The 27326-nt window shown below is 44.5% G+C and overlaps 1 protein-coding gene across 1 annotated transcript in view; it reads left to right on the top strand.

Annotated features, from left to right (window-relative positions):
• The window catches only part of LOC135532386 (tetraspanin-11-like), a gene marked incomplete at its 5' end in the record, with an annotated part of 29693 nt that extends 9650 nt beyond the window's left edge, over positions 1-20043 (top strand). The window contains 6 exons of the mRNA XM_064959943.1: positions 5203-5277; positions 6272-6376; positions 6904-7062; positions 10343-10429; positions 15122-15244; positions 17553-20043. Of these exons, the coding sequence (XP_064816015.1) occupies positions 5203-5277; positions 6272-6376; positions 6904-7062; positions 10343-10429; positions 15122-15199 (504 nt within the window). The remainder of the gene's footprint in view (positions 1-5202; positions 5278-6271; positions 6377-6903; positions 7063-10342; positions 10430-15121; positions 15245-17552) is intronic.
• Between the last annotated feature and the right edge of the window lie 7283 nt (positions 20044-27326).

The following is a 27326-nucleotide window of genomic DNA, read 5'->3' as shown; positions in this document are numbered from 1 at the left end:
TGGAGGTGTTGCAGGGTTATTTACTGAGGACTGGTTTGGAGGTGTTGCAGGGTTATTTACTGAGGACTGGTTTGGAGGTGTTGCAGGGTTATTTACTGAGGACTGGTTTGGAGGTGTTGCATTTTTTTTACTGAGGACTGGTTTGGAGGTGTTGCAGGGTTATTTACTGAGGACTGGTTTGGAGGTGTTGCAGGGTTATTTACTGAGGACTGGTTTGGAGGTGTTGCAGTGTTATTTACTGAGGACAGGGTTAGTTTTGTTTTACTGAGGACTGGTTTGGAGGTGTTGCAGGGTTATTTACTGAGGACTGGTTTGGAGGTGTTGCAGGGTTATTTACTGAGGACTGGTTTGGAGGTGTTGCAGGGTTATTTACTGAGGACTGGTTTGGAGGTGTTGCAGGGTTTATTTACTGAGGACTGGTTTGGAGGTGTTGCAGGGTTTTTACTGAGGACTGGTTTGGAGGTGTTGCAGGGTTATTTACTGAGGACTGGTTTGGAGGTGTTGCAGGGTTTTTTACTGAGGACTGGTTTGGAGGTTTTGCAGGGTTATTTACTGAGGACTGGTTTGGAGGTGTTGCAGGGTTATTTACTGAGGACTGGTTTGGAGGTGTTGCAGGGTTTTTTACTGAGGACTGGTTTGGAGGTGTTGCAGGGTTATTTACTGAGGACTGGTTTGGAGGTTTTGCAGTTTTTTTTTACTGAGGACTGGTTTGGAGGTGTTGCAGTTTTTTTTACTGAGGACTGGTTTGGAGGTGTTGCAGGGTTATTTACTGAGGACTGGTTTGGAGGTGTTGCAGGGTTATTTACTGAGGACTGGTTTGGAGGTGTTGCAGGGTTATTTACTGAGGACTGGTTTGGAGGTGTTGCAGGGTTATTTACTGAGGACTGGTTTGGAGGTGTTGCAGGGTTATTTACTGAGGACTGGTTTGGAGGTGTTGCAGTTTTGTTTTACTGAGGACTGGTTTGGAGGTGTTGCAGGGTTATTTACTGAGGACTGGTTTGGAGGTGTTGCAGGGTTATTTACTGAGGACTGGTTTGGAGGTGTTGCAGGGTTATTTACTGAGGACTGGTTTGGAGGTGTTGCATGTTTTTACTGAGGACTGGTTTGGAGGTGTTGCAGGGTTTTTTACTGAGGACTGGTTTGGAGGTGTTGGGTTTTTTACTGAGGACTGGTTTGGAGGTGTTGCAGGGTTTTTACTGAGGACTGGTTTGGAGGTGTTGCAGGGTTATTTACTGAGGACTGGTTTGGAGGTGTTGCAGGGTTATTTACTGAGGACTGGTTTGGAGGTTTGCAGGGTTATTTACTGAGGACTGGTTTGGAGGTGTTGCAGGGTTATTTACTGAGGACTGGTTTGGAGGTGTTGCAGGGTTATTTACTGAGGACTGGTTTGGAGGTGTTGCATTTTTTTTTACTGAGGACTGGTTTGGAGGTGTTGCAGGGTTATTTACTGAGGACTGGTTTGGAGGTGTTGCAGGGTTATTTACTGAGGACTGGTTTGGAGGTGTTGCAGGGTTATTTACTGAGGACTGGTTTGGAGGTGTTGCAGGGTTATTTACTGAGGACTGGTTTGGAGGTGTTGCATTTTGTTTTTACTGAGGACTGGTTTGGAGGTGTTGCAGGGTTATTTACTGAGGACTGGTTTGGAGGTGTTGCAGGGTTATTTACTGAGGACTGGTTTGGAGGTGTTGCAGGGTTATTTACTGAGGACTGGTTTGGAGGTGTTGCAGTTTTGTTTTACTGAGGACTGGTTTGGAGGTGTTGCAGGGTTATTTACTGAGGACTGGTTTGGAGGTGTTGCAGGGTTATTTACTGAGGACTGGTTTGGAGGTGTTGCAGGGTTATTTACTGAGGACTGGTTTGGAGGTGTTGCAGGTTTATTTACTGAGGACTGGTTTGGAGGTGTTGCAGGGTTATTTACTGAGGACTGGTTTGGAGGTGTTGCAGGGTTTTTACTGAGGACTGGTTTGGAGGTGTTGCAGGGTTATTTACTGAGGACTGGTTTGGAGGTGTTGCAGGGTTATTTACTGAGGACTGGTTTGGAGGTGTTGCAGGGTTATTTACTGAGGACTGGTTTGGAGGTGTTGCAGGGTTATTTACTGAGGACTGGTTTGGAGGTGTTGCAGGGTTATTTACTTAGGACTGGTTTGGAGGTTTTGCAGGGTTATTTACTGAGGACTGGTTTGGAGGTGTTGCAGGGTTATTTACTGAGGACTGGTTTGGAGGTGTTGCAGGGTTATTTACTGAGGACTGGTTTGGAGGTGTTGCAGGGTTTTTACTGAGGACTGGTTTGGAGGTGTTGCAGTTTTTTTACTGAGGACTGGTTTGGAGGTGTTGCATTTTGCTTTTACTGAGGACTGGTTTGGAGGTGTTGCAGGGTTATTTACTGAGGACTGGTTTGGAGGTGTTGCAGGGTTATTTACTGAGGACTGGTTTGCAGGTGTTGCAGGGTTATTTACTGAGGACTGGTTTGGAGGTGTTGCAGTTTTGTTTTACTGAGGACTGGTTTGGAGGTGTTGCAGGGTTATTTACTGAGGACTGGTTTGGAGGTGTTGCAGGGTTATTTACTGAGGACTGGTTTGGAGGTGTTGCAGGGTTATTTACTGAGGACTGGTTTGGAGGTGTTGCAGGGTTTTTACTGAGGACTGGTTTGGAGGTGTTGCAGGGTTATTTACTGAGGACTGGTTTGGAGGTGTTGCAGGGTTATTTACTGAGGACTGGTTTGGAGGTGTTGCAGGTTTATTTACTGAGGACTGGTTTGGAGGTGTTGCAGGGTTATTTACTGAGGACTGGTTTGGAGGTGTTGCAGGGTTATTTACTGAGGACTGGTTTGGAGGTGTTGCAGGGTTATTTACTGAGGACTGGTTTGGAGGTGTTGCAGGGTTATTTACTGAGGACTGGTTTGGAGGTGTTGCAGGTTTATTTACTGAGGACTGGTTTGGAGGTGTTGCAGGGTTATTTACTGAGGACTGGTTTGGAGGTGTTGCAGGGTTATTTACTGAGGACTGGTTTGGAGGTGTTGCAGGGTTATTTACTGAGGACTGGTTTGGAGGTGTTGCAGGGTTATTTACTGAGGACTGGTTTGGAGGTGTTGCAGGGTTATTTACTGAGGACTGGTTTGGAGGTGTTGCAGGGTTATTTACTGAGGACTGGTTTGGAGGTGTTGCAGGGTTATTTACTGAGGACTGGTTTGGAGGTGTTGCAGGGTTATTTACTGAGGACTGGTTTGGAGGTTTTGCAGGGTTATTTACTGAGGACTGGTTTGGAGGTGTTGCAGGGTTATTTACTGAGGACTGGTTTGGAGGTGTTGCAGGGTTATTTACTGAGGACTGGTTTGGAGGTGTTGCAGGGTTATTTACTGAGGACTGGTTTGGAGGTGTTGCAGGGTTATTTACTGAGGACTGGTTTGGAGGTGTTGCAGGGTTATTTACTGAGGACTGGTTTGGAGGTGTTGCAGGGTTATTTACTGAGGACTGGTTTGGAGGTGTTGCAGGGTTATTTACTGAGGACTGGTTTGGAGGTGTTGCAGGGTTATTTACTGAGGACTGGTTTGGAGGTGTTGCAGGGTTTTTTGAGGACTATTAATTTGGAGGTTTTGCAGGTTTTTGTTATTTACTGAGGACTGGTTTGGAGGTGTTGCAGGGTTATTTACTGAGGACTGGTTTGGAGGTGTTGCAGGGTTATTTACTGAGGACTGGTTTGGAGGTGTTGCATTTTGTTTTTACTGAGGACTGGTTTGGAGGTGTTGCAGGTTTATTTACTGAGGACTGGTTTGGAGGTGTTGCAGGGTTCTTTACTGAGGACTGGTTTGGAGGTGTTGCAGGGTTATTTACTGAGGACTGGTTTGGAGGTGTTGCAGGTTTATTTACTGAGGACTGGTTTGGAGGTGTTGCAGGGTTATTTACTGAGGACTGGTTTGGAGGTGTTGCAGGGTTATTTACTGAGGACTGGTTTGGAGGTGTTGCAGGGTTATTTACTGAGGACTGGTTTGGAGGTGTTGCAGGGTTATTTACTGAGGACTGGTTTGGAGGTGTTGCAAGGTTATTTACTGAGGACTGGTTTGGAGGTGTTGCAGGGTTCTTTACTGAGGACTGGTTTGGAGGTGTTGCAGATTTATTTACTGAGGACTGGTTTGGAGGTGTTGCAGGGTTATTTACTGAGGACTGGTTTGGAGGTTTTGCAGGGTTATTTACTGAGGACTGGTTTGGAGGTGTTGCAGGGTTATTTACTGAGGACTGGTTTGGAGGTGTTGCAAGGTTATTTACTGAGGACTGGTTTGGAGGTGTTGCAGGTTTATTTACTGAGGACTGGTTTGGAGGTGTTGCAGGGTTATTTACTGAGGACTGGTTTGGAGGTTTTGCAGGGTTATTTACTGAGGACTGGTTTGGAGGTGTTGCAGGGTTATTTACTGAGGACTGGTTTGGAGGTGTTGCAGGGTTATTTACTGAGGACTGGTTTGGAGGTGTTGCAGGTTTATTTACTGAGGACTGGTTTGGAGGTGTTGCAGGGTTATTTACTGAGGACTGGTTTGGAGGTGTTGCAGGGTTATTTACTGAGGACTGGTTTGGAGGTGTTGCAGGGTTATTTACTGAGGACTGGTTTGGAGGTTTTGCAGGGTTTGTTGTTCTGGTTGTTGTTTCTCAGAGATGGTTTGGAGTGTTTTATTTACTCTCTTAGTTCTCAGTACATTTAGCTGTCTGCAGCGGAAATCAAAACCTCTCTCTCGCTTTTATTTTTCTCTCTCTCTTTCTCTCTCTCTCTCTCTCTCTCTCTCTCTCAAATATGAAATGTATCCCCCCCTCTACACTCTGTTCGCTCCCTATTCCCCCCTCTCTTTCTCTGCAAGGAGATATATGACAGACATCTCACACCCCATTTCTCCTCATTCTGCTTTGTCTGTCATATTGCTCTTTTTCCATTCTCTATCAGCTTTGGGAATGCGGGTGCGTGACAATACAAAGACACTTGATGGAACGTTTTATATCTGCATTGTCACAATAACTGAGTGATTTTTGGTAGGAGTCTAAGAGTGAGTGTTGGTAAAGATGTTAAGTGAGACTGTTCTAAACAGAGACATGCAGTTAATGCTGCATTTTGTCTTATATTCAAGAGAGAGTTTTGCCTGTAAGTGTTGAACTGAACTGTGTTAAGACTGATCTCTCTCTGTCTCTCTGTCTCTCTCTGTCTCTGTCTCTCTGTCTCCAGTATTTCTGCTGTCTGTTATTGATCTTTCTCATAGAGCTGGTGGCAGGAGTCCTGGCCTACGTGTATTACCAGAGGGTGAGTGACTATGTCTCCACCTTCATCTTTTATCCTCTTGTGTACCCCCTGTATTTGTTTTATTTTTAAATACTGATCTATTCATTGAGTCTGGAGTGCAGTTCTGGGACTATCTCCATTGCATTTGAGTGGCCATGTGTGTGCATGCTTACCTGGTGTGTGTGTGATACCTGTGTAATAACCATGTATCTGGAGCCCTAATCTCCAGACAGAGCTCAACCCTGAGCCCTGATCTCCAGACAGAGCACAACCCTGAGCCCTGATCTCCAGACAGCGCTCAACCCTGAGCCCTGATCTCCAGACAGAGAACAACCCTGAGCCCTGATCTCCAGACAGAGCACAACCCTAACCCTTGATCTCCAGACAGAGCTCAACCCTGAGCCCTGATCTCCAGACAGATCTCAACCCTGAGCCCTGATCTCCAGACAGATCTCAACCCTGAGCCCTGATCTCCAGACAGATCTCAACCATCTCCAGACAGCCCTGATCTCCAGACAGATCTCAACCCTGAGCCCTGATCTCCAGACAGATCTCAACCCTGAGCCCTGATCTCCAGACAGAGCTCAACCCTGAGCCCTGATCTCCAGACAGATCTCAACCCTGAGCCCTGATCTCCAGACAGATCTCAACCCTGAGCCCTGATCTCCAGACAGAACTCAACTCTGAGCCCTGATCTCCAGACAGATCTCAACCCTGAGCCCTGATCTCCAGACAGATCTCAACCCTGAGCCATGATCTCAACCCTGAGCCCTGATCTCCAGACAGATCTCAACCCTGAGCCCTGATCTCCAGACAGATCTCAACCCTGAGCCCTGATCTCCAGACAGACCTCAACTCTGAGCCCTGATCTCAACCCTGAGCCATGATCTCCAGACAGAGCTCATCCTGAACAAGGCAACCCCACTTCACTCTCCTCTGCCACTTAACTGAGGTGTTCTCTCTCTCTCTCTCTCTCTCTCTCTCTCTCTCTCTCCCCCTTCCCTCCCTCCCCTAGCTCAGTGAGGAGCTGAAGCAGCACCTGAATGAGACCATGACAGAGAACTACGCCCAGCCAGGGAAAGAGGCCATCACCCTGGCCGTGGACAGACTACAGCAGGATGTAGGGACTCAATCTCCCATTAGCCTTTGCTTAGTTTTGCTTGAAGGGACAGGAGGGCCAGTGGTAAAGCTGGTTGATACTAGTTATGGTACATAGTTGTTACACTCAACTCATAAAACTGCTGTAGGACACACACACACACACACACACACACACACACACACACACACACACACACACACACACACACACACACACACACACACACACACACACACACACACACACACACACACACACACACACACACACACAATCATCCCTGTTCACCTTGAAGCATGTGAGGTTCAATGTTAATCATATGCGAGGTCACTTCCACTTTATGGGTACAGTATGATGCAAGATGTCAATGCAGTCTGTAATATGTAGTTATGACTACTTGGTTTACAAATGTTTTTTTGTGATGTGTTTTTTCTGCCTCTTCATTATGTTGTTGATTGATTTGAATTAGATGTGATGGTTTTCAGACATCAACTAAGTGTAGCTAATGATAAACACAATTCCACTTTTCTTCTTCTGTTGGTCAGTTCAAGTGCTGTGGCAGCAACAACTCATTTGATTGGCTGCATAGTGTGTACATGACCTCGGCTGTGGCGGAGGGCAGGGTGGTCCCGGACAGCTGCTGTAAGACCATCACCACCCTCTGTGGCCGCAGAGACCACCCCTCCAACATCTACAAGACTGAGGTGGGTGGGACCATTGGAAAATCATCATTCAACAGCAAATATGTGCCAAATGGGTTCCAGCAGACTTTAGGGTGTCATAACTGGACTCTACCACAGTAAAAATGTGTTATGTTGTCATTCTATTTCATAGCGATGACAGCAGAGCCCAGCACTGTCAGTGGAATGGAACGGTCCATCATGATTTCAGATCTAACCATTTGTTCATATTTAATGGATCAATACAATTCAAGTTGGATCCTAAAATATTCCTTCAAATAAATCTTTCCAAAAAAATGAATGGATCTCGACATGGAACAATTGATCAATGTTTCAGGACCAGATGGTTGTATTGGGCTAATGTCTGAAATGGGGACAGACAGATGATATGTCCCTCAGAGCTCAACTGTCTCCTTTCTTATTCTGTCAATGAAACTGAAACAGTCAAATACTCTGATTTGGAAAGTCACTTTCGCCAGCAACTTTTCTCTACTTGACAGGCTTTCTTATCAGTAAGGGCTGAGAGAGTAAGAGCTCGGAGAATATTTCATACAATATTTGAGATGCTCCTTTTGCTTTTATCTGTGACAAGCAGGAGAAGTCTGTGCTTGTTTCTCTCTTTCACACACTCACACACACACACGTCTCGCTCCTTGGTTCCCGCTATCATCATTCCACTTGTCAATGTTACTCCAGTTCAGAGGAGTGAAACTTTGATAAAATCGCTTTATAATTAAACAAAGTTTATATGGGTGGAACTGAAATATTTACTGTGCATTTAGGGAGTCAGCTGTGGTTGACAGCTCCCCACACATTCGGAAAACACTTGGGTTGAAAATGTGCTCGTCAATGTGTTTTCACTTGTCTAGGAAGCTGAGATGTTTCTGAAAATGTCCTCAGAACTGTGACTCACAACATGGCTTGAAACAACCTACTCGGTCAAAGCTCTTTGGTAAAACAGTATGACACTGGATGTACGGAGGTGACTGCACATGGACATGTACGTGCACTCCATCCTGCCATGGCTCCTCAATGCCCCCTCTACCCACATCTGAGTGATGTGTGTGTGTGTGGTCAGGGAAGGAGCCTCCTGAGAGAGGCCTAATAAATCCCACTGTTCTCTCTACTTCTCTCAGGCTGCCTGTTAGCAGTTGATGTTACTCTTCAATAACACAGACCCCAAAGCAAATCAGGGGGAGATAAATAGGTTTATTCAAAGAGGGAAAATCATAGTTGTTATGCTGAGAGGTAGATGTTCATTGTTCCCTGTCCTCAGTGATTCTCTCCACAGAACAAAGAGACAGGATGTAATTTATAACCCAACCCTATCCTGGGGTTGACCAATTAGAATTCCTTGCAAATAAACTGGGCCACTGGCCAAATAACAAGTATCCTATTTCAGGCTCAATGTATAGACAAATTCCTCCCATGTCTCTGACCCATTGATCATTCATTCCCTATTACAGAAAAAACACTATTTCCATTCATAGTTAATTCCCTCTTGACCTTTAGTCCTCTGTGTTGTGTATTACCTTAAAATATATTTACACTGCCCAAGTCCTTTATCTTACTGTAGTTTGTTCTCTGCAGTGTAACTCTGTATCACACACACACACAATTACTGCAGCAATTTGGAGACAGACATAGAAAAAGCTGGAATGGGTAGGGTTGATAAAAATACTATGGTAAATGAAGAGCATAGCCCAATTTCAATTCTCCTTGTTCACACCCCCTCAAGGATTTAAAAGCATTGGATTGATCCAAATATGATAGACACTGACTACACCAATCAGGTGTGTGTGTGTTCATAATGTATGTGTGTGCATAATGTGTGTGTGTGTGTGTGTGTGTGTGTGTGTGTGTGTGTGTGTGTGTGTGTGTGTGTGTGTGTGTGTGTGTGTGTGTGTGTGTGTGTGTGTGCGTGCGTGCGTGCGTGTGTGTGTCCATCCTCCCATGAGAAAATATGGCAAGCTGCTAAATATAGATTAGCCACATTGATGCCTAGGAGAAGTTTAGCTCATTGCCATTACAACCCAACTATACACATTGATGCCTAGGAGAAGTTTAGCTCATGCCATTACAGGCCAACTATACACATTGATGCCTAAGAGAAGTTTGGCTCATGCCATTACAGCCCAACTATACACATTGATGCGTAGGTGAAGTTTAGCTCATGCCATTAAAGCCCAACTATACACATTGATGCCTCAGAGAAGTTTAGCCCATGCCATTACAGCCCAACTATACACATTGATGCCTAGGAGAAGTTTAGCTCATGCCATTACAGCCCAACTATACACATTGATGCCTCGGAGAAGTTTAGCTCATGCCATTACAGCCCAACTATACACATTGATGCCTAGGAGAAGTTTAGCTCATGCCATTACAGCCCAACTATACACATTGATGCCTCGGAGAAGTTTAGCTCATGCCATTACAGCCCAACTATACACATTGATGCCTAGGGGAAGTTTAGCTCATGCCATTACAGCCCAACTATACACATCGATGCCTAGGAGAAGTTTAGCTCATGCCATTACAGCCCAACTATACACATTGATGCCTCGGAGAAGTTTAGCTCATGCCATTACAGCCCAACTATACACATTGATGCCTAGGAGAAGTTTAGCTCATGCCATTACAGCCCAACTATACACATTGATGCCTAGGAGAAGTTTAGCTCATGCCATTACAGCCCAACTATACACATTGATGCCTAGGAGTAGTTTGGCTCATGCCATTACAGCCCATCTATACACATTGATGCCTCGGAGAAGTTTAGCTCATGCCATTACAGCCCAACTATACACATTGATGCCTAGGAGAAGTTTGGCTCATGCCATTACAGCCCAACTATACACATTGATGCCTAGGAGAAGTTTAGCTCATGCCATTACAGCCCAACTATACACATTGATGCCTAGGAGAAGTTTGGCTCATGCCATTACAGCCCAACTATACACATTGATGCCTAGGAGAAGTTTAGCTCATGCCATTACAGCCCAACTATACACATTGATGCCTCGGAGAAGTTTAGCTCATGCCATTACAGCCCAACTATACACATTGATGCCTAGGAGAAGTTTAGCTCATGCCATTACAGCCCAACTATACACATTGATGCCTAGGAGAAGTTTAGCTCATGCCATTACAGCCCAATTATACACATTGATGCCTCGGAGAAGTTTAGCTCATGCCATTACAGCCCAATTATACACATTGATGCCTCGGAGAAGTTGAGCTCATGCCATTACAGCCCAACTATAAGTGATTTGACCTATGACCTGTAACCTTTGCCCCACAGGGTGGCTGCATCACCAAGCTGGAGCAGTTCCTGGCTGACCACCTGCTGATCATCGGAGCTGTGGGGATAGGAGTGGCCTGTCTACAGGTCGGTCCCCTAACACTGGCCAGTGTCTTTATTAACAGGAAATGACGAGGCCCTATTATATTTCAGTACTGTGGTAGCACCTCACAACAGACACAAGCTATCACTATCAGACTATCACAAAGTATCATTTAGTTTTGGGGGGATTTGGAGTATCACCGATGTCGTGGATATCAATATAATGTAGTGATAATAGTGGATATAATCTGCTACTGTGGATACTGGTAGCCTTGCTGTTAAAATGTCTTCAATGCTAGCTAGTATCTAGATGGATAGGAGGGGAGATTGTGAACAGAAAGAGAGAGAGAAGGTGATGTTAACTTTGCTTCTTCCTCTTAGTAGAGTAACGGGTTAAGAGGTGAGACCATTGCTTAAGAATTTTTTAATTTATTTTTTATATCAGTCTCAAAATATATCCACATGATAAAAGGCTTTCCAAATTTTATTTTTTAAATAAACATCAATGTGGCCATAATCTTTCTATTACCTCAAAGATGCATCCAGTAACTCCTATTACCGGTCGGACAACCTTTCAATGCACTCTACCTCCCTATATCCTCTCAGCTGTAATCTGATCCCATTCACATTCTGGGATTTGATTTGGTTTGGTCTCAGATGGACCAAGCTCGTAGCCCAATCCACTCACAGCCCCTGTCATCCCGTATACGGCTTCAAAATGGCAGATTTTGCCATTGATAAGCGCCTGAATTGGAACGAAGTGGCTGTACAGTAACATGCTATACCTGACTTCAGAGCTCTGGGTCTCCGCTTCACAGCTCTGTGTGGGTTTTGACTGACAGCTGTGAACTTGAGCACAGCCCGCGACAAGAAGATGCCCCCGTCCCTCCCGCTGATTGGGCTACGTTTGCACATTTGTTGTTGTTTGAGTGAGAGAAATGCTATAAATCGAGAGGAGTCGACGTGTTCTGAAGGCTGAGACGTTGAGGATTATAATAAATAATGCTTTGATGTCATACAAGCAAACCACACACCCGTGAGTCCAAATGTGCACTTTATATTTCCATATTTGAAACTCATGTCGTTTACAGTATCGTAACGTTTCTGATCGACATAACCCTAACCCTTCTCAGCAGTATCGTAACGTTTCTGATCGATATATCGCCCTTCTTAGCAGTATCGGAAGAAAAAGCCCCCCCCCAGACCAATGTGTTTTGAAGAGGAAGTGAGGAGATAGGATGTAAAGAATCAAGGAAAGACACATTGAGATGGGGCCATGGACAGGAAACGGTATACCTTTCTCTCCCAGCATGCTTTGTAATAACTCTTGGATGGGGCGGCTGCTCTCCACCATCCATCTGCTCTCTGAAAATAAACTCCACAGGGACTGGACTCTCCATCCCCCAGCATGGAACGATCTCATGAAAATCTCCTGAGAATGGTTTACTGTTCAGTCAATGCTGTTCATAGATTGGTGTTTTCGTCAAGCTTGGGAGGTGATGCTCGGGTTGAGAGGTTTCCTATTGCAGTCCGGTGATGTTTGGTAGCCAAATCTCAGATTTAGTTTTTGCTCTCTAGCCAACCCTCGTCATGCTCTGTCAGTCAGTTATATCCAGCACACAATACGGCATCAACACATCTGGGACCAGCTAGATGTGTTGCGGTCAGGAGCAGGACATCTCCAATCTAGCTGTGGTACCACTTCACTCTGTTAATAATTCCAGACTGTGCCATTTCTTTGCTTATTTACAATATTATTGTCGTATTCTCCATAAATGATCTTTGTATGGCGAGAAAACAAGGCCTTGTTAATTCATTTAGGCTGTATCAAAATGTTAAATCAAATCTAACTGATAAAACTGCACCGTTTTGATTTGTACATTTTAGATAAAGTATAGTCTTGCACTTCACGATATATCGTCATTGTCAAATATCATGATATTAGATTTCATCATATATCGGCCCAACCCAAGCTTAGACCAAACCTGAACATACGGTACTGGCTCCCTCTTGGCTACTCCTTCCAACCAACCAGGGCTCCCACTCTTCTCAGTGTTCCCATAGCTTTTCTCTTGGAATTCCACAGAGGAGTCATGTGATCTTGTCACCGTGGAGACTGTCGACATGGGAATTTGGGGTTCCTAAGAAAAACACATGTTTTATTAGCCTAAAGACCCCCCCCCCCCATTAGACAAAATATTCCCAAATAAAACGCTGACATTTTCCCACACACATATATATGAAGCATAAGATAAGATAACTACTGTAGCTACAGTGCCTTGCGAAAGTATTCGGCCCCCTTGAATTTTGCGACCTTTGCCACATTTCAGGCTTCAAACATAAAGATATAAAACTGTATTTTTTTGTGAAGAATCAACAACAAGTGGGACACAATCATGAAGTGGAACGACATTTATTGGATATTTCATACTTTTTTAACAAATCAAAAACTGAAAAATTGGGCGTGCAAAATTATTCAGCCCCTTTACTTTCAGTGCAGCAAACTCTCTCCAGAAGTTCAGTGAGGATCTCTGAATGATCCAATGTTAACCTAAATGACTAATGATGATAAATACAATCCACCTGTGTGTAATCAAGTCTCCGTATAAATGCACGTGCACTGTGATAGTCTCAGAGGTCCGTTAAAAGCGCAGAGAGCATCATGAAGAACAAGGAACACACCAGGCAGGTCCGAGATACTGTTGTGAAGAAGTTTAAAGCCGGATTTGGATACAAAAAGATTTCCCAAGCTTTAAACATCCCAAGGAGCACTGTGCAAGTGATAATATTGAAATGGAAGGAGTATCAGACCACTGCAAATCTACCAAGACCTGGCCGTCCCTCTAAACTTTCAGCTCATACGAGGAGAAGACTGATCAGAGATGCAGCCAAGAGGCCCATGATCACTCTGGATGAACTGCAGAGATCTACAGCTGAGGTGGGAGACTCTGTCCATAGGACAACAATCAGTCGTATATTGCACAAATCTGGCCTTTATGGAAGAGTGGCAAGAAGAAAGCCATTTCTTAAAGATATCCATAAAAAGTGTCATTTAAAGTTTGCCACAAGCCACCAAACATGTGGAAGAAGGTGCTCTGGTCAGATGAAACCAAAATTGAACTTTTTGGCAACGATGCAAAACGTTATGTTTGGCGTAAAAGCAACACAGCTCATCACCCTGAACACACCATACCCACTGTCAAACATGGTGGTGGCAGCATCATGGTTTGGGCCTGCTTTTTTTCAGCAGGGACAGGGAAGATGGTTAAAATTGATGGGAAGATGGATGGAGCCAAATACAGGACCATTCTGGAAGAAAACCTGATGGAGTCTGCAAAAGACCTGAGACTGAGACGGAGATTTGTCTTCCAACAAGACAATGATCCAAAACATAAAGCAAAATCTACAATGGAATGGTTCAAAAATAAACATATCCAGGTGTTAGAATGGCCAAGTCAAAGTCCAGACCTGAATCCAATCGAGAATCTGTGGAAAGAACTGAAAACTGCTGTTCACAAATGCTCTCCATCCAACCTCACTGAGCTCGAGCTGTTTTGCAAGGAGGAATGGGAAAAAATGTCAGTCTCTCGATGTGCAAAACTGATAGAGACATACCCCAAGCGACTTACAGCTGTAATCGCAGCAAAAGGTGGCGCTACAAAGTATTAACTTAAGGGGGCAGGATCATTTTGCACGCCCAATTTTTCAGTTTTTGATTTGTTAAACAAGTTTGAAATATCCAATAAATGTCGTTCCACTTCATGATTGTGTCCCACTTGTTGTTCATTCTTCACAAAAAAATACAGTTTTATATCTTTATGTTTGAAGCCTGAAATGTGGCAAAAGGTCGCAAAGTTCAAGGGGGCCGAATACTTTCGCAAGGCACTGTATGTCCTTCATATGTGTTCGTGATCCCATTGACAAATCACCCATCTTGTCCCAAACTAATTTCGACCAGCTTTTGATCTAAATGGGCTCTTCTCTATTGGGCTTGAAGGTCTCTGTCTGATTGTATGTTAGTTGTATGTCAGTAATGTCAGTCTGTCAGTAATGTCAGTCTGTCAGTGATGTCCCTGTACTGTCTCTGTGTCAACTGTTCCTCTCTGTCTTTAATAACTGAAATAGTCATAGTCTCTGTGTCAACTGTTCCTCTCTGTCTTTAATAACTGAAATAGTCATAGTCTCTGTGTCAACTGTTCCTCTCTGTCTTTAATAACTGAAATAGTCATAGTCTCTGTGTCAACTGTTCCTCTCTGTCTTTAATAACTGAAATAGTCATAGTCTCTGTGTCAACTGTTCCTCTCTGTCTTTAATAACTGAAATAGTCATAGTCTCTGTGTCAACTGTTCCTCTCTGTCTTTAATAACTGAAATAGTCATAGTCTCTGTGTCAACTGTTCCTCTCTGTCTTTAATAACTGAAATAGTCATAGTCTCTGTGTCAACTGTTCCTCTCTGTCTTTAATAACTGAAATAGTCATAGTCTCTGTACCTTAGTTCTTAGTTTGGTTATAATTACGCTAATCAATTTAGTCTCTATCCTCTTTCAGTGTTCCCCTATACTTCGTCTAATATAGGTCACTAACCCCTCTGTGCGTGTATGTGTGTGTATCTCTATGTATGTCTGTGTGTATGCATGTGTGTGTTTACGTTTGTGTCTATGTATGTCTGTATGTGTGTGTATTTCTTTGTGTGTGTGTGTGCGTATGTCTGTGTGTGTGTGTGTGTGACCTCTATAGCTGGCCGGGGCCATGTTGACGGCCTGCTTTATCTATCTGCTGTATAAAGAAGAGGAGGAGGACTTCTCTGCCGTGTGATTGGCTAAGCCTCTGTCTGGTCACACTCAGTGGGGACGGGATAAGGTTGGAGGGCATTGTGGGAAATGTGTTCTGTGTGTGTGTCTATGTGTTCATTTTTTTGATTGTGTCTTTTGTGTAGATATGTGTTGTCTGCATGTTTGTGTGTATGCGCACTTGTGCGTGGGTGGGTGTGTGTGTGCGAGTGTGTGCATGCGGGTGTCTGTGTGTGTGCGCGCGTGTGTGTGTATCTCTGTTTGTATGTGTGTGTGTGTGTGAAGAAGACAGAGACAGTTGATCACAGATCATGCATGCTATATTGCCTGGCCTATGCTTTATTCTCAGTACCATTGAGCAACGCCCACCCCAATAGGGACACCATGCTGACCGACACATGCATGTTGACCTTTGACCTTTGCATGGCTGAAAGAGCTTGACAACATTATCCACAATCCAAGGACAAACAAACAGTTCACTGAAGTGCTCCCACAGACTAGACTATGAGATTAATGCCCACAAATAAACGCGAATGACAGCTGTGCTGGACCAGATTTGAAAGAAACCCTTACAATACATTTCTCATCATCTAAAATTGGGTAATAATAAGAAAAGAGGACACTGCTAAATGTATTGTTCATGATTTCTTTCTTCATAGTTTCTTATGATTACAGCACTTTTGATAACTTATTTCTTGTCAGTGTCTTCACCTGCCACATTGAAACTACTTTCCATATATTCCTTGTCATTCCAAATGCTAAACTAACGAGCAGAAAGGAAGTTTAGCACATTCTGTCCTCCATCCTCTGTCTCCTTCTCCTTGCTTCTGTCTCCTCCTCCCTCCCTCCTGCCTCCGGCTGCTCCTCCCTCCTCGTCCCTCCTCCTCCTCCCTCCTCCGTCTCTTCCTTCTCCAGCTCCCTCCATCTCTCTGTGAGTTGTGAGTTTCATTCTCTACCTCCTCACTCTGTCATCTGAATTCTCAGTGGTGCTGGCAGGGTTAGAGGCATCGTAAAACCGCCCTGAGTGCCGAGCCGCCAAGGCCTTCTTTGACAAATCTACTCCCCATGTTGTGACCCCGGTCGATAATACCCTCAGAGAGGAGAAGACTTGCAGGGGGGCCGTTGATTGAATCTCAGCCCTCCTCTGTTTGTCGTTTCTCATCCGTCACACACAACACACACACACACACACACACACACACACACACACACACACACACACACACACACACACACACACACACACACACACACACACACACACACACACACACACACCACACACCCGTCCAGCGAATGTGCCTCATCTAAGTCCTAACCTCTCAGCCTTTTCCCTGTGTATTACTGTAACTCTGCTGTTGTCTCACAGATCAATGAGACCTTTCATATCCCCTATCCCTTAATAGTGATGACGTGGGATGATCTTGTTAGAAATAAGGACAGTTTAATGCTTTTGGCAGAGTGAAAGCACAAGTGTGTGTGTGTGTGTGTGTTGCTATGTTGTGTGCGTCAAGGCCTATTGTATCCTCCCATTTCTTCTCTACCTTAATCTCATTTTATTGATGTCGGCTCCTTCATCCAAACAAGCAGCAACTAAAGCTCTCTGGGCGTCCTGCCGCAAGCTGAAAATGACATATTGTTCTCAGATCAACCAAAGTACCTACACAGGTCTGTTGTATCCCAGCATCACTTCACTTCTTTCTTTTTCCTACACACAAAGTATTCATAGGATCTTAAAGCAGTCCAACTCACAAGTGGAGTTTTGAATGTACTTTATAGAATACTTAAGGAGAAGAAATATCAAGTGGGAGAATTTGGAGTGCACTAGGCAAAATGTTTTGCATCACAAACCTTCAAAATGCCACACTCCTTGTGTCCATAGACTCCTTTCTAAGTATTTGCATATGTTACATTCATCATTTGTTATTTCTTATTGTTTTAAACGCCTCACAGAAAATGACAAAAACATCATAAAACATTCTTCATTTTGTAAAACATCCATTTAATTGTACCCAATATTTTCCCTCAGTTTACTCATGTGATTTCTAGTAGATTAATTATTAATGGATTATAACACTACATTATGGTTTTGAGAACATTGGCAGGGCTTCAGAGAGAAATGTCCTTTGAAAAATGTAAGTTTCTAAATGAATGTTTGTTCACAGATTATCTCTCTCCAACAACAGTCATAGTGGGAGCTTTAACATTCACCACAGGCCCAATTACACCACTGCAGCTGGCTGCTCGGCACACCTGTTCCCATAGTAACCACACACTTCCTCACCCCTAACCCACTCTCCTCATGCTATCCCACTATGCTACCATGACGACTCACCTTTTTCCTTGATTGACCTTCACAACAATTGTGTGTGTTTCAGATCTGTGGGATGGTGTTCACATGCTGCTTACACAGAAGGATTAAATTGGATCCTTACTGAACCCTACCGTCAAGCCCCCCCAACACCATCCTGCCTCATGGGCCAGGGAGCAACGATGCCTGCTGAACACTCACCCTTGACCTCTAACCCCTCCTAACCCCTGAACCTTACGATCCAACCCTGCCTGGACCTTCCTGGATCCTTCTGCACCCCTCCTTTAGCTTGGATGCATGCACAGCCCCCTCTCTCAAAGACAAGGCCAATGAAGAAGAGATGATTTGGTATTATGGTATTGTTATTTTCTGTAGGTAACCTGCTGCTGTTTATGTAAGGTAGTTCTTACTGTATGTTGTCAATACAGTCAAATCCTTACTGTAGATTTCACAACATTCCACACAACTGGAAGGCAACCCGAAGTGGTTGTGACTGAGAATCAAGTGTACTGTACAAACTCTCATGGTGTTGCTGCTTACGAAGGGTTATTCAGTTAGTGCTATATCCAGTGTGTCACGGATGTGGCCCACAACGTGCCTCTGTCATTGTTTTATCACGCATTCTTTGATAGCAATGTTACACCAATTTAATGGTTCACCACAAAGGGAATCCCATGGTCAGCGATGTTTGATCTACGTCACAAAGAAAACAATCATGAGTTGATTGATATCCACAGAATAATCAAGCCGATATGGGGAAAACTTGATATGAATGAAAATAGCACTAAACGCTGCTAAGAGAAACGTTGCAACATTTCTGTATGTGTTGCCTCCGTAGCTTGACTAACACATGTGGTTCTGTGTTGTATGCTATGCTAAAGGTGTTGATATCGGCGGAATTGCCTTTCTTGCAGTACCATATAAACCTACCACTCATCTTTCAATACCAGAACCAATTGACTTATTTTACAACCACTTTTATGCTGGAGAAACATGTTGTCATTTACCACTGATACAGCTTCAGATCTTTCTCTGTCACGCTACTGGTTAAGATTAGGATTCAGGGGTTATGGGTGACTTCTAGTTGAACGGGAGAGGTTTGAACTGTCATGAGTCAGTCCTCTCCTCTGGTGTGAGTTAGAGTCAGTCCTCTCTGGTGTGGGTTAGAGTCAGTCCTCTCCTCTGGTGTGGGTTAGAGTCAGTCCTCTCCTCTGGTGTGGGTTAGAGTCAGTCCTCTCCTCTGGTGTGGGTTAGTATCCCCATCCAGTGGTAGATATTGGTATATACTCCTGTGTAGTGCTCCTGTAGTATTCTGTGTAAGGTTGCCATATTTGGAGAACTTTCAATAAATTCCCTGGTTTTCCAGAAACCTGTTTGGGGGATTCCGGATTGTCTGCTTATTCCCTCCAGATTCCAGGATTCCTCCAACCGAGATTTCAGGAAAACCAGGGAATTTCTTGAACGTTGCCGAAATTTTGCAACTCTATTTCTGTCTGATTGGTTGTGGAGCAGCCAGGCAGCCTTGCATCGACTACTGCTTCTAAAGACTAACTACATTCCTCAAGGCAGAAGATATATTTACATGTTATTGTTTCCTACGACTTAGAACATGTCTGATAAGTTTCCACAAGAGAGCATTCATTGGCTTGACTATTGTCAAGGACACATTCAAATAGTATTGGTTGCCCATTACCAAGACAGGACATGGGTCTTTGTTGTTTAGGAGTGCTGGTAATTCAGCTGACCAATTCCAGTTGATACAATGACAACAATCCTTTGTCAAAGCTCTATGGATGTTTTGCTGTTTTCCAAGAGATGAAGACACTTATACAGATGGTATTTTCTCTATTCCTCCGAGTGACCAACAGAAAGCTGTTCTTGTTATTCATGTATTTTTCTAATCGAAATGGGTCAGAATATGATATAACATTATAGTATGTATAATATAAAATATATAATAAAACATATGATCGGGGCTCTTTCTGTACTGTAGACTGTAGTAATCAAAGTATGCCTTTGTCTGTTTAACAACAATGTCACAATAGCTTTTGAATTTATGTTGATGGTAGTCTTTAACCGGATAAACTTTATTTGTGTTTCCTACATCATTCAGTGGTTTGGTATTATGATTCCCTGCCGTTCTCTTTGCATCAATGTCTTGAATGTTTTGTTACAGTATATGACTATTGCTACTTTAAGACATCATAAAATGTTGATATTTATACTCTGAGATATGAAGAAGGTTATACGTGCACAGACCATGTTTGAAAGAAGTGCATATGGATGGACACATTCATCTTCAGCGACATGTAGTCTATCTTTTAAGAGTGTTGCAAGGTAAACAAATCTGCCAATGTGCCCTTGAGGAAGGCACTTTACCCCAATTGCTCCTGTAAGTCTCTCTGGATAAGAGCGTCTGCTGAATGACTCAAATGTAAGTGTTTGTCAAAGCTGATGTGACAATGGTATTGGGGTGCACTGTATGACTTGTTCTATACAATATGATGACATAAATGGTTCCTAAACCTTACTCAATAAATATAATACTATATTACTGATTATATTACTATTTATATGATTATTTATTCATGTTGTGGAAGATTGTGGTTGGGTTGAATCGTCTAGTTGTGGTGGATATAGTGTATGTTATGGTGATATGTTGTCACTAGGTGGAGACAAAGTTGTGCCCCTGACAAGCATTTGAAGGTAATCGTCCCAGGATGTTTCGTCTTCCTCAGTTCCTGTATGGATTTATCAGTTAGTTAGAAAATGTTCATGTTTATTACCACTTCCGTTAACCTGTTAACAGGTTATTTTTCACAGGACAAAAAGTACATCCTTCAAATCCAAACTTAAAAGCCATGATCATTGTGAAATAAAACATTGTTTATTTGTTATATTCACCTATTCTCCTAACCTCGTACAACCATAGCTCAGAGGTAATCAGTCTGGTAATACAAGGCTACTATTCTCCTAACCTCGTACAACCATAGCTCAGAGGTAATCAGTCTGGTAATACAAGGCTACTATTCTCCTAACCTCGTACAACCATAGCTCAGAGGTAATCAGACTGGTAATACAAGGCTACTATTCTCTAACCTCGTACAACCATAGCTCAGAGGTAATCAGACTGGTAATACAAGGCTACTATTCTCCTAACCTCGTACAACCATAGCTCAGAGGTAATCAGTCTGGTAATACAAGGCTACTATTCTCCTAACCTCGTACAACCATAGCTCAGAGGTAATCAGACTGGTAATACAAGGCTACTATTCTCCTAACCTCGTACAACCATAGCTCAGAGGTAATCAGTCTGGTAATACAAGGCTACTATTCTCCTAACCTCGTACAACCATAGCTCAGAGGTAATCAGTCTGGTAATACAAGGCTACTATTCTCCTAACCTCGTACAACCATAGCTCAGAGGTAATCAGTCTGGTAATACAAGGCTACTATTCTCCTAACCTCGTACAACCATAGCTCAGAGGTAATCAGTCTGGTAATACAAGGCTACTATTCTCCTAACCTCGTACAACCATAGCTCAGAGGTAATCAGTCTGGTAATACAAGGCTACTATTCTCCATCAATCTGACAGTATTGACGCTTCACTATGCTTGCTGACTGTATTTGCACTTATGCCAACTAAATACCCTCAACTCAATACACCGTTATGTATACATACAAGAGTGCTGTGGCCATAGCAGGATTCATCTGTAGGTTAATGGTATTACCATATGACTGGGGATGTGTCCCAATATTCTTTAATAGCTCCCTTGCCTCATTTGGTTTCTTTCAAAACCACTGATCTGACATGACATGCCTAGTGAGTGCATTGTGACGCAGTGATCCAATGCTTTAGTCTCTCAGTAAGGGAAGGAGATGAGGAGGGGGAGCCAGTTTAGAGTGTTGGGAGACAGTCCAAGACATCAGCCGGTTAGGGAAGGAGATGAGGAGGGGGAGCCAGTTTAGAGTGTTGGGAGACAGTCCAAGACATCAGCCGGTTAGGGAAGGAGATGAGGAGGGGGAGCCAGTTTAGAGTGTTGGGACATAGTCCAAGACATGGGGCCGGGGGAGTCTGTCTGTCAGTACTTCCATCTCCATCAGCAAGCAGAGGATGGCTCCTATTTCCACAGCATGTCACACACACCCTGGAGAGAGGGTGTACATGCATGCATACACACCTACTGTACACACATAAACACACACACACACACACACACTGCTAGAGCTTACAAACACACAGACACACCCACATGAAAAAAACATTCAGTTTACTATAGAATAATACATTATTTACTATTTACTATATCATTTACTATACTATTACATTATTTACTGTATCATTTTGTAGTATACATTTTGTAGTTTACACACACATACTGTACACACACACACACGCACGCACGCACACACACACAGCGTGCTTTACACACACATTGCTGGGGCCGACACATGGGGGTGAATTGGAAGCATCTGGAGATACACTCCTCCCATAGTGGACTCTGCACATCATCCACATAATTCACACACACCCTCTCCCATATCTCACCCTCTGACAGCCAGGGGGTGGACGTTTCTTTCTCTCCCATATCTCACCCTCTGACAGCCAGGGTATGGACGATGCAGAGGCAGATATCCAGCAGGCAGCTACTAACACATGCTGTGGTCTCCACACACTCTCTCCATCTCTACATACCATATTGTATACACACATACATTCACTCGCAGGCGTATGCACACACACACACAAACACACACACACACACACACACACACACACACACACACACACACACACACACACACACACACACACACACACACACACACACACTTCTGGTCTGGATATCTTTTTACATTGATAATATGCTGCTTGAATAGGAGTCATTTTTACAAATGACCCATATTGATTCCTATGCCATGTGGAACTCAGTGTATGATGATATCATTGTGGCATGGATATCTGATGTCAGAAAAGGGTTTTGTTCTAAACACATATAATATATCATGGCACTTTACAACACAACCATTGTCCGAGCAGTAGGCCTACACCTGCACTCAATATGTGTGAAAACGCTGAGAGGCTTAGGTATGAATAAATACGGTTGATGTACAGTACAAGGAAGTGCCGTAGGCCCTGTGTAAACTGATGCATGTGTGTAAATGCAACTCCTCCTCACCTGCCTGTGGAGTCATGAGACTGAAAGTGGTCTGGGTCTGTACTGGGTTTAGACTGGGCCTGGACCTGTTACCTGAGGTCTGGACTAGTCTGGACTAGACCTATTCTAGACTGCCTGTTACCTGGGGTCTGGACTAGTATGGACTAGACCTATTCTAGACTGCCTGTTACCTGGGGTCTGGACTAGACCTATTCTATACTGCCTGTTACCTGGGGTCTGGACTAGTCTGGACTAGACCTATTCTAGACTGCCTGTTACCTGGGGTCTGGACTAGTATGGACTAGACCTATTCTAGACTGCATGTTACCTGGGGTCTGGACTAGTCTGGACTAGACCTATTCTAGACTGCCTGTTACCTGGGGTCTGGACTAGTATGGACTAGACCTATTCTAGACTGCCTGTTACCTGGGGTCTGGACTAGACCTATTCTAGACTGCCTGTTACCTGGGGTCTGGACTAGACCTATTCTAGACTGCCTGTTACCTGGGGTCTGGACTAGTCTGGACTAGACCTATTCTAGACTGCCTGTTACCCGGGGTATGGACTAGACCTATTCTAGACTGCCTGTTACCTGGGGTCTGGACTAGACCTATTCTAGACTGCCTGTTACCTGGGGTCTGGACTAGTCTGGACTAGACCTATTCTAGACTGCCTGTTACCTGAGGTATGGACTAGACTTATTCTAGACTGCCGGTTATCTGGGGTCTGGACTAGTATGGACTAGACCTATTCTAGACTGCCTGTTACCCGGGGTCTGGACTAGTCTGGACTAGACCTATTCTAGACTGCCTGTTACCTGGGGTCTGGACTAGACCTATTCTAGACTGCCTGTTACCTGGGGTCTGGACTAGACCTGTCTGTTACCTGGGGTCTGGACTAGACCTATTCTAGAGTGCCTGTTCCCCGGGGTCTGGACTAGTATGGACTAGACCTATTCTAGACTGCCTGTTACCTGGGGCCTGGACTAGACCTATTCTAGACTGCCTGTTACCTGGGGTCTGGACTAGACCTGCCTGTTACCTGGGGTCTGGACTAGACCTATTCTAGAGTGCCTGTTCCCCGGGGTCTGGACTAGTATGGACTAGACCTATTCTAGACTGCCTGTTACCTGGGGCCTGGACTAGACCTATTCTAGACTGCCTGTTCCCCGGGGTCTGGATTAGTATGGACTAGACCTATTCTAGACTGCCTGTTACCTGGGGCCTGGACTAGACCTATTCTAGACTGCCTGTTACCTGGGGTCTGGACTAGTCTGGACTAGACCTATTCTAGACTGCCTGTTACCTGGGGTCTGGACTAGACCTATTCTAGACTGCCTGTTACCTGGGGTCTGGACTAGTCTGGACCTTCTCCCAGTGGTCCTCAGTCAGACCTCAGAGCTGCTGAATGGGGCTCCCCCTGTTCCTGCTCCTGTGGGGTATACTACAAAGCATCAATGAGTTAGCCAACTAACTTTGATCAACAACCAGAAATATCAAATCAAATCAAATCAAATTTTATTTGTCACATACACATGGTTAGCAGATGTTAATGCGAGTGTAGCGAAATGCTTGTGCTTCTAGTTCCGACAATGCAGTAATAACCAACAAGTAATCTAACTAACAATTCCTAATCTACTGTCTTATACACAGTGTAAGGGGATAAAGAATATGTACATAAGGATATATGAGTGAGTGATGGTACAGAGCAGCATAGGCAAGATACAGTAGATGGTATCGAGTACAGTATATACATGTGAGATGAGTATGTAAACAAAGTGGCATAGTTAAAGTGGCTAGTGATACATGTATTACATAAGGATGCAGTCGATGATATAGAGTACAGTATATAGGTATGCATATGAGATGAATAATGTAGGGTAAGTAACATTATATAAGGTAGCATTGTTTAAAGTGGCTAGTGATATATTTACAACATTTCCCGTCAATTCCCATTATTAAAGTGGCTGGAGTTGAGTCAGTGTCAGTGTGTAGGCAGCAGCCACTCAATGTTAGTGGTGGCTGTTTAACAGTCTGATGGCCTTGAGATAGAAGCTGTTTTTCAGTCTCTCGGTCCGAGCTTTTGATGCACCTGTACTGACCTCGCCTTCTGGATGATAGCGGGGTGAACAGGCAGTGGCTCGGGTGGTAGATGTCCTTGATGATCTTTATGGCCTTCCTGTAACATCGGGTGGTGTAGGTGTCCTGGAGGGCAGGTAGTTTGCCCCGATGATGCGTTGTGCAGACCTCACTACCCTCTGGAGAGCCTTACGGTTGAGGGCGGAGCAGTTGCCGTACCAGGCGGTGATACAGCCCGCCAGGATGCTCTCGATTGTGCCTCTGTAGAAGTTTGTGAGTGCTTTTGGTGACAAGCCGAATTTCTTCAGCCTCCTGAGGTTGAAGAGGCGCTGCTGCGCCTTCTTCACGATGCTGTCTGTGTGAGTGGACCAATTCAGTTTGTCTGTGATGTGTATGCCGAGGAACTTAAAACTTGCTACTCTCTCCACTACTGTTCCATCGATGTGGATAGGGGGTGTTCCCTCTGCTGTTTCCTGAAGTCCACAATCATCTCCTTAGTTTTGTTGACGTTGAGTGTGAGGTTATTTTCCTGACACCACACTCCGAGGGCCCTCACCTCCTCCCTGTAGGCCGTCTCGTCGTTGTTGGTAATCAAGCCTACCACTGTTGTGTCGTCCGCAAACTTGATGATTGAGTTGGAGGCGTGCGTGGCCACGCAGTCGTGGGTGAACAGGGAGTACAGGAGAGGGCTCAGAGGGCCCAGTGTTGAGGATCAGCGGGGAGGAGATGTTGTTACCTACCCTCACCACCTGGGGGCGGCCCGTCAGGAAGTCCAGTACCCAGTTGCACAGGGCGGGGTCGAGACCCAGGGTCTCGAGCTTGATGACGAGCTTGGAGGGTACTATGGTGTTGAATGCCGAGCTGTAGTCCATGAACAGCATTCTCACATAGGTATTCCTCTTGTCCAGATGGGTTAGGGCAGTGTGCAGTGTGGTTGAGATTGCATCGTCTGTGGACCTATTTGAGCGGTAAGCAAATTGGAGTGGGTCTAGGAGTCAGGTAGGGTGGAGGTGATATGGTCCTTGACTAGTCTCTCAAAGCACTTCATGATGACGGAAGTGAGTGCTACGGGCGGTAGTCGTTTAGCTCAGTTACCTTAGCTTTCTTGGGAACAGGAACGATGGTGGCCCTCTTGAAGCATGTGGGAACAGCAGACTGGTATAGGGATTGATTGAATATGTCCGTAAACACACCAGCCAGCTGGTCTGCGCATGCTCTGAGGGCGCGGCTGGGGATGCCGTCTGGGCCTGCAGCCTTGCGAGGGTTAACACGTTTAAATGTTTTACTCACCTCGGCTGCAGTGAAGGAGAGACCGCATTTTTCCGTTGCAGGCAGTGTCAGTGGCACTGTATTGTCCTCAAAGCGGGCAAAAAGTTATTTAGTCTGCCTGGGAGCAAGACATCCTGGTCCGTGACTGGGCTGGATTTCTTCCTGTAGTCCGTGATTGACTGTAGACCCTGCCACATGCCTCTTGTGTCTGAGCCGTTGAATTGGGATTCTACTTTGTCTCTGTACTGACGCTTAGCTTGTTTGATAGCCTTACGGAGGGAATAGCTGCATTGTTTGTATTCAGTCATGTTACCAGACACTTGCCCTGATTGAAAGCAGTGGTTCGTGCTTTCAGTTTCACACGAATGCTGCCATCAATCCAAGGTTTCTGGTTAGGGAATGTTTTAATCGTTGCTATGGGAACGACATCTTCAACGCACGTTCTAATGAACTCGCACACCGAATCAGCGTATTCATCAATGTTGTTATTTGACGCAATACGAAACATGTCCCAGTCCATGTGATGGAAGCAGTCTTGGAGTGTGGAGTCAGCTTGGTCGGACCAGCGTTGGACAGACCTCAGCGTGGGAGCTTCTTTTTTAAACTTTTGTCTGTAGGCAGGTATCAGCAAAATGGAGTTGTGGTCAGCTTTTCCGAAAGGGGGGCGGGGCAGGGCCTTATATGCGTCGCGGAAGTTAGAGTAACAGTGATCCAAGGTTTTTCCGCCCCTGGTTGCGCAATCGATATGCTGATAAAGTTTAGGGAGTCTTGTTTTCAGATTAGATTGTTTTCAAATAACCACACATGTTCTGGTTCATTAAGAATGCTAAACTTGATATGTGTTTTTGGTTGCTGGATAAACTAAATCATGCTCATTTCAAGCTTATCTTTCAAAAGAAATAAAAAGTTATTTAAAAATATTTAGCCAAGTTGGCTGTCTAGCTCCTTGACCCTGCTATGTAGTATACCCCTCTGGGCTACTTGTGGGAATGAATGCATTATATTAGCTGCGGCAGTAAATGTGTCGGACAGATTCCTCCAGGGATCAAAGGGGGATAACCAAAGCACCGGCAGGCAGAGTGCATGAGGCCAGAGAGCCAGCATAAATCCAACATAATATCGCTGTCAGCATACGGCTATGTGTTGTCAGCGTCACAGAACCAAAAAACACAGAGAGATGCCAGATGTGCTGGTTGGAGTGGGTGGAAGCTGCCTGCAACCACTGATCTGAGGTCAGATATATTTGATTGGTATTATGGTTGAGTTTAGGCTCGGAGGTGGAGTAATCTGATCCGATCTGTGGTTAGCATGTGACCTCTTATCTTAGATAGAGT

This window comes from Oncorhynchus masou, unplaced genomic scaffold (assembly GCF_036934945.1).
Source record: "Oncorhynchus masou masou isolate Uvic2021 unplaced genomic scaffold, UVic_Omas_1.1 unplaced_scaffold_1850, whole genome shotgun sequence".
NCBI classification, from domain to species: domain Eukaryota; kingdom Metazoa; phylum Chordata; class Actinopteri; order Salmoniformes; family Salmonidae; genus Oncorhynchus; species Oncorhynchus masou.
The sequence above is the reverse complement of the archived record's forward strand: the minus strand, read 5'-3'. Positions and strand labels throughout refer to the sequence as shown.